Source organism: Coregonus clupeaformis, chromosome 20, assembly GCF_020615455.1.
Source record: "Coregonus clupeaformis isolate EN_2021a chromosome 20, ASM2061545v1, whole genome shotgun sequence".
Lineage (NCBI taxonomy): Eukaryota > Metazoa > Chordata > Actinopteri > Salmoniformes > Salmonidae > Coregonus > Coregonus clupeaformis.
Window position 1 is genome coordinate 27,084,148 of NC_059211.1, and position 8,637 is coordinate 27,092,784.

Below are 8,637 nucleotides of genomic sequence, written 5' to 3' on the forward strand. Positions count from 1 at the left end.
TAAAATACAGGCTTGGGAATGACGAATTGAATGATATCAGAAATTATGTAATATTAGATACTAAAATGGTAAAATATGTATTAGTAAAGGCCCATTTTCGATGTACCTAGCCTATATTATCCGAGGACATTGTTAGAAACAACAGAGCTATAATTTGGACGATTTCTAGCAACGTCAAATATATAAAATATAATGGTTATAGTATTCTAATAATATTGAACAATTATCAAATTAAAATAATCATTATATATATATTAATCATAATAGGCCTAATTGAGTTGTATTTGTTGACCTAAATAAAGATGATGTGATCGATGATGTGATCTACATAATAGTGTTTATAAGCAAATAATCTAAGTATTTGTGGTGGTGTCTGAGGGAGTTGTGGTTAGTGGTAGCGAAATCCTCACAGTGCAATGCCAATGTGCACAGATTGCTGTTTAGCTTTTCAATGGAGGCCAGAAGAGGAGCTTTGAACTGAGCAAAATAGACCTTGTCATGGTTAACTGCTACTCCGTTCCCATCGTAAAGTCATTTACACATTTTTGTTAGTTCTAATAGAGGGGTGGTAAGAATAATTGATTCTGTTGTCAATTAAAATATATTTTCATTACGGCAGGAGGTGTTTCAGACGGAATCAATAGGAAGTTATATTGCTTGTGGCACATAGATAGAGAATCTAAGATAGGAAGATACTCCTGTTTTATTTCTTCACAACAAAGCCACGGCAGCTTTTGTAAATTAGCTATGAACATGTCCCCTATTTTAAATAGATAAACAGTGCTATGTGTCTGCCCGACCATCTTCAGCCTATTTGCAGGCTATAATCAGAGCAGGGATGGTAATGATACTTCTCCTGACCCCCTCCACTCCACTCCACCACAATGACATCGGACAACATTTCTCACACGACGCAGGAAACGTTTAGACTTCTGTATTCGTTTCTACATCCTTTCTAGTGAACAGCCCACATACACCACACACCTTCATGGTTGTGAATGGGACCTTTGCATTCACCCGGTCCCGCATTTCCTACTTTTTCATATGCTAACACATGCAATGATTAGGTCGTTAACACCTCTGGCAAAACCCGTTGACAATTATTTATTTATTCTTTTCCATGGTTGTTGCTCAATATCCTTCTCACCTTTGACAAATCCACGGAATGAATCGTCTGAATATAGCCTTACATTCCATGGTGAAATCTACACAATCCATCGTGAAAGTTAAACTAGATTTTTGTTAGTATAATAGTAAATAATAATAATAAGTAGGCTATGTCTTTCACCAAAAGGTCTTACGCATAAAGTAAGAATTACACGTGAAGTAATTTGGGTACGGAGCAGGCAACTAAGAATTATAGACTCTATTTTCCAATGTAATAAAATTATTATATCCCATGCAACATAAAGACGAGCACACAATAATAACTAGAAGAGACTAAATTAACTTAGCTGTCGACGTTTTCATTCAGCAGCATTCAACACAAGCAATTTGTTTAAGCAAAGTTAAGATTTGGTTTTAGTGCAGCCCCGAGATAAAATGTGCATCAGATCTTTCAATCATGTAGGCCAATTTTCATACCCCCCCCGGTACCGTTAAATGGTCTATGACGGACGAACACAGACAGAAAGTAGTGGAAAGCAGCATTACTGTTGTCCCTTTGTTGACAAATCCATGAAACAACTTCAGTTTGCATGGTTTAGCAGGGGGACGTCTGACGTCACCCAATCACGTGGCGGCACTGATAGTATATCTTAAACTGGAAAAGTAATCTATCAGACAGTCCTTAAAACCGGCTTTAAAAGCATGTGTCATCTTGACTTCACACTCTTAAACCACTCTTACTAGGAAATAGCGATTGAAGGACATCGAGGCGTGAAGCGCACACACCAAAACTAAAACCCTTAAGAAGACTACTAGGCTACTCGACTGGAGAAATATTTTCTGAAGTTTAAGTTTCTCTGGCAGGCCGGTCTGACCTGCATTTAGAATCCGGCGACATCCGATCTGACGGCAACGGACGGGCCGCGCGCGCACCCTCACCTAGATCCCTGGTTGTTCCTCGGTAAAGTAAGCTGTGATGACCCTGTCTGGTGGCAACAGTGCCAACGACATGTCCGGTCAGACAGTGCTCACTGCCGAGGATGTGGATATCGACGTGGTCGGCGAAGGCGATGAGGGAATGGAGCGAGACAGCGACTGCGACAGCCAGGGGGGCATGCAAGACCGCTCGGAGGAGGTGGAGGAGATAGAAGTGAAGGACAGGTCCGGGAGTCCCTGCGAGAGCGCCGGGGAGGGAGAGACCAAAGCGGACGGCACGGAGAGCGCGTCGGGTGCCATGAGCAGCAAGCCGAAAAACAGCCTGGTGAAGCCCCCCTACTCCTACATCGCGCTCATCACAATGTCTATACTCCAGAGCCCGCAGAAGAAACTCACACTCAGCGGGATCTGCGAGTTCATCAGCAGCCGGTTCCCGTACTACCGAGAGAAGTTTCCAGCCTGGCAGAACTCCATCCGGCACAACCTGTCACTGAACGACTGCTTCGTGAAAATCCCCCGGGAGCCGGGCAACCCTGGTAAGGGCAACTACTGGACACTGGACCCCCAGTCGGAAGATATGTTTGACAACGGCAGCTTCCTCAGGAGGAGGAAACGATTCAAGAGGCACCAGCCAGACATCCTCAGGGACCAGACAGCCCTCATGATGCAAAGTTTTGGGGCTTACAGTATTGGGAATCCTTACGGACGTCACTATGGAATTCACCCAGCCTACACCCATCCAGCGGGGATGTACCCTTACATGCACCCTGTAGGTCCCATGCTTCCCCCGACTGTCCCTCTCTTGTCCTCCGCTGAGCTGAACAGAAAAGCCTTCAACTCTCAGCTCAGCCCCAGCCTACAGATGCAGCTAAACAGCCTGAGCACCGCGTCTATGATAAAGTCCGAGCCCTCCAGTAGACCGTCTTTCAGTATAGAAAACATCATCGGGGTATCCACTTCCTCGAGTGCACAGACTTTCATGCGGCCTCCGGTGACTGTTCAATCGGCGTTGTTGAGCGCACATGCCCTAACCAGGACAACAGCAGCTATTGCACCAATGCTTAGCATGCCATCTAATATCATGTCGGGACAGTTTTTACCCTCAGTAACCGCAGTGTCCAAATGGCCTCAATAGTCTCAATAAAATACTCACTTTTCTAGAGACTTGGGGGGCGTACAGCACGAAATAGGCATGCAGCACTGGAAGATGTGTACCAATCTGTAGCCATGTAAAGACTAACAAAGGAGAAAAGAAAAGGAATGCTATCTGTACAGGTAATATTTGTACATATTTGTAAAAAGAAATACTTTTACTTGTTTGACTTTTACTTATTTTATTTCGTTGTTTGAATTGTACAACAATTATAGTTATAGACAAGCTTTCCTGATATTATTTTATATGTTATTTTGTAACTGGTAGCTAGCTCACTTATAGTTTAAAATAATCAACACTTCTGTTTGATTGTTCATACAAGATACAACATGTTCTTATTCTAAGTCTGGACAAATGGTCTGTTTATAAATTGAAATATATGTATTCTATGTAGCTCTATTGTGTTGTAAACTGGAATAATTTGTTAATAAATATAAAGAAAGAAGCATTAGCAGTATTCATTTTCTTTATGTAGTTTTTGAATTATCTGATAGGTCTGATTTGTGATAATTATTGAAACGTCTCTAATTGAAACCATTTTAATAGTAGGAAATAATCGGAAAAGTGCCTGGGATATGACAAAATACCAGTACAGGTTTTGTAAACAAATTGATAAAAATGTTATCACATTAAACAATCAAAACAAGATTACAAACCAGGTGCATTTAATTTAAGGCCAATAATAAAAGGTAGGCCTCTGAAATTCCAATATTTCTATTGCCATGACAATTAAGTGAGAGTGTAATGACATGTTTATTACCGCGAGCAAGTAATGAATTAGTCAACTGAAACACATGTCATATCCTATAGGCCTAGTTCAAATGTAATATCTCTTTAATATAAAATATGGCTATTGATATTACGAATTAGGAAATGTTTACCTTAGTTTAATATCAATTCATTATCAATTTCAATTTACAGTTACATTCAACTGTTTTTAAAGTTATTTTGTGGTTTGTTATGATCAAATCTTGTTATCATTTGGCATGACAATAACTAGGCTATATCATTATAGCCTATTTGTGCTAGTACGTTATGTTGGCTTATTTACAGATGTCAAAACAATTAAATAGATGTTATCTTTAATAGCATATAGGTCTAAATACTAATCAAGAATTAGGCTACTTATAATGCCACAGAACGCTCGATTCTGCCTCCTCGTTATTTTATTATAGACAAAACTTAAAAACAAACATGAAATCATTAGAACTGGTCTGAAAATGACTTTGGTGGATCAAAATAGTAAAATAGTTTATTATCAATAAGCTGTTACTAATGTTTTCACTAACATTACTACCATGAAAATGAGAGTGGATTTACTCATGAGAAATGTTATGCAGTGCAGATGCTCTTTAGCATAACTGGTAAATGCCGAGACATTATGGTATCATATTACAAGAGAAACCGAGGAGATATAAATATGTTTGCGTGATGCTACTATTAAAGTAACACTTAGTTTCACAGTTGTGTCTGGCTAATCAGTTTTACACAAACAGCAAATGGTGGATGGTGTGTGTGGCCGGTGGCGGTGCACAGGGGTTAGGGGGCTATATTTAACTGATACTCATGGGAACAGAGAAAGGACTCTCTTCTTGAATTAACTTTCAGTCTGAAGAAGCTGCTGAGGCAGTGCTTCTCAATGACACTGGGTAACGGGGCGCCCATTCCACGACTGACTCCTTATTCCTTCAGATGAGACTACATTTTTATGCGCATTGCTCCGATGCCTCGCGTCAAAGCACAGTTTGATATCACATACCGTCGGTGATTTACAGGGCGTAGCGATGCAGGGGCTTCTCTTTTAAATAAAGCCCAGACATAGATAAAATATGATGACATATAAGCATTTATAGTCAGGCCTACTGGCTTGCGAGGACAAATAATGTATTGAAATGTAGACCTTCGGACTTCGTTGTGAGGGGAGATTTGTAAAGGGATTTACGTTGACTTCTATAGGCTGTTGATCCTATAGTATCTTAATGCAAGGTCTAATCGAAATTAGTGAATGAATGCTGCTTATCAACCGACGGTTGTTCATTAAAATGTTTACATTCATTTTAATTGTCAAGGTGGTTATTTTCCAACAAAACTATGACTGACAAATGTTGGTATATGTGTCTCATAATTACTACCATAATCTCTATTATGTCTTAGGTAAAAGCAATAAATGGTAATTGAGTAGGCATTATAACAATTGCTCTCTAGCAAAACAAAACCATCGGAGAAAATATATCCCTACATATAGTCTATATTGTCATGCAATTACGGTACTAGTTTGGTAAGAATATAGCTTTTATTCGAAGGAGACATTCTGTTCAAACATTCTGTTCATTTACTGTTCAAACAATGTAGCCCACAATAACACACACATAACCGTGTAACAGCAATGACTTGTGGAAATCGCTAGGTGGCGTTTATTGACACCTTTATTCTTGTGCAAAGCGATTTAAACACAGAGAAACATAAGGCCTAAATATCCAACCAGGAGCATTACATGGGTGACTATCCGACATCTGTTGGCGTAAGTGGGCTAATACTGAGTGGTTTGGGTCGATCTGATTTATCTTGGAGTAGGGACACTGTGAAATTGTTTAGATTCAACGGGTTTTAATCGTGTGTCTATTTTAGGGGCAGCTGGTGGGAAAGAGTTGACTCTTTAACAAGTGCAAGGTTATAATAGATTCCTGCTTTTTATATACCTGACGTCAAGTAATAACATTCGACGGGTATTGCAACTGTGGACCACCGGAGCTCCTCGAGTTATTACCTAGGTAGCATATCAAGTTCTGTATATTCACAGAAACACACTGACGGGGCTGCAAACTCATTTTGACATATCATAATCCTCAAAGTAATTAGCTGCATAATGTAAGCCTAAATATTAGGCCAAAGTTCATACCTTTACATTTTATTCTTGTACAATCTCAAGTTGCTTGGACGGACTGTTGTGTAGGATATGTAAGTCGTTTCATATTGTGCCCAAAGACAGAATTGCCTTTCCCATAATACATTATTTGAAATGGAACGAAATGGGAGCCCATATGAAAGTAGCCTATTTTGACTTGAAATAAGACCCCAAAAAAAGAAGCATAGCCTATTTATGGACAAGAATAACGATAATATTTAGCCTATTAATACAATTCTAATTGGTATTTAATTATTTTATATAGGCTATAGGCCTCGATCAAATAATGTATCGGATGTAAATTACGCATTCCCCACAAGCCTGGTTTAGCCATTAGAAGGTTTTAAGGTTTTAATTTAGGAATATAGATTGATATAGGCTAGTAGACTACTATCTAAAATGTGGCGAGGCTAATAATCATACTTATATATGCTACATCTTCTCCAACGAAATGGCTTACAACACGCGAAGGATGATGACCTGCGCGCAAATGTTTGGATGCATTTCCGTTTTCGGGAGGCCTAAAAAGCCTACAGTATAGAGCTTTGTTGAACGTTTCTGCGCTTTGTAGATAGCCCGGCGCTCACACCCACACACAACGTTGACCTTTGTAGCTGCACCTGCTCTCGAGGGCTGCACAGGTGGGTTGTATGGACAGTGAGAACAAGCAGTTCCCACAACCCCGAGACACACTCAACACTGACAGCACAAACAGCATGGACCGCCACAGAGGTGCTCATAATCTACTTCACATAATAGAAATAGGTTTGAATTAATACAGAAGGTACATTTGGGCTGTAGATTAAAGCTTAGCTGATGCTGCTCTTACAGCAGAGTATTGCAAGGCCTTTTGAGTGAAAAATCAAATAATATTAATACAGTAGCATATTCTTAACTTTGTTAGACACGTTTTTTGTAAATTGATGTTTATGCACAGTTGTGTCATGTGTATAAATGTGTCCTTAGTGTTTGTTTTTCACATCTACAAGGCCTACAATACATAAAACAAAGAACACAAGACAATTAGGATCAGTACACAATGAAAGAGGGGACTTACTGGCCTTTGTCATCTGGTTGACAGCAAACACATTGATTCTCCCAATAAAAGTAATTCTCTAGTATGGACCTCTAATATTGCAGATGATATGACACATTCCCATAATGATCGCTCTGTTTTCTACTGCCTATACTATAAAACATGTTTCAGTTGGGAATGTTCATTTTATGTAGCCTTTTTTTTATTTTACAAGGAAGAATACTTCATTCATCCATTTTCCAGATGACACATTGCTTATTTTCCAGATGACGCATTCCCACAATAATCTCTCTGTTTTGTAGACCTATTGCCCACTGTTTCTTAAAAAATACTTTATTGATTAATTTCCCTTTGTCCAAGGACAAGTGTTTCAGTTGATCCAAAGTGCAATTTACTGGGAGTGTGTGTGTGTGTGTGTGTGTGTGTGTGTGTGTGTGTTTGTGCGTGTGTGTGTAATGAAATCTACAAAAACATTTAAATAATTACCTGTGATCTATGACAAATGATCAATAATGAACTGTGTTTATTACCTGTGCAAATAAAACAGAATGGTTGCATATTATTATTATGGTTGCATACCTGGTTGTTGCTTTTAACTACCACTGCCATTGTGCTATTACAATGTTGTTATTGTCATAATACTAGGTTAGAGTTACTTAGCTACTTACTTAATGAATCTCTTCATCCAATAAAGTCCAGAAGCATTATCAGTCATTGGTCAACCTGATGATGAGGATGATGATGATGAGGGTACTTCATTCCTTCATCTCCTTCTCCACAACCGTTCCCCATTCTATATAGGAGTGGTAGAAAACATGTGTAAAGAAATAATCATACAGACAAGGCTTACGGTGCATTGACAACTAAGGCACAAGGCTGTATTCTGTCATCTTCTTCTCCTTCCATTCCCCACTCTAATGGACTGGTAGAAAACATAGGTAAAGTAAGAAACATAGACTCCAGTGGCATTCGCACACAAAGCACAAGGCTGCATTGGTTCATCTCCTTCTCCACAACCATGGCCCACTCTATTCTATTGTGGCACATGTATTGTGGTCCTCTGTAGCTCAGCTGGTAGAGCACGGCGCTTGTAACGCCAGGGTAGTGGGTTCGATCCCGGGACCACCCATACACAAAAGTGTATGCACGCATGACTGTAAGTCGCTTTGGATAAAAGCGTCTGCTAAATGGCATATTATTAATGGTGTAAATAAAACTATTATCTACCTACCTACCTACCTACCCACCTACCCACCTACCTACCCACCTACCTACCTACCTACCTACCGTATCTATCATTCCAAACATGAAGATAAAGAAACAACCAAAGACTGTCTCTGCGACTGAAATGGCACCCTATTCCCTATATAGTGCACTAGGGAATAGGGTGCCAGTTTGAACATAGTGCATTGTCAAGCAATACGTGGAAAGCCTTCATTATAGCATTATAGCAGGGGTGACAAGCCCGGCCAGATCATAGACAGTAAATGTAGATACAGC

The 8,637-nt window shown here is 39.6% G+C and overlaps 1 protein-coding gene across 1 annotated transcript; it reads left to right on the forward strand.

Moving 5' to 3' along the window:
• The first annotated feature begins 1,759 nt into the window (after positions 1-1,759).
• Positions 1,760-3,210, forward strand: foxd3 (forkhead box D3). Its single transcript, XM_041838583.2, has one exon. The coding sequence runs from the start codon at positions 2,084-2,086 to the stop codon at positions 3,176-3,178; it is 1,095 nt and encodes a 364-aa protein (XP_041694517.1). The 5' UTR covers positions 1,760-2,083; the 3' UTR covers positions 3,179-3,210.
• Positions 3,211-8,637: the final 5,427 nt, after the last annotated feature.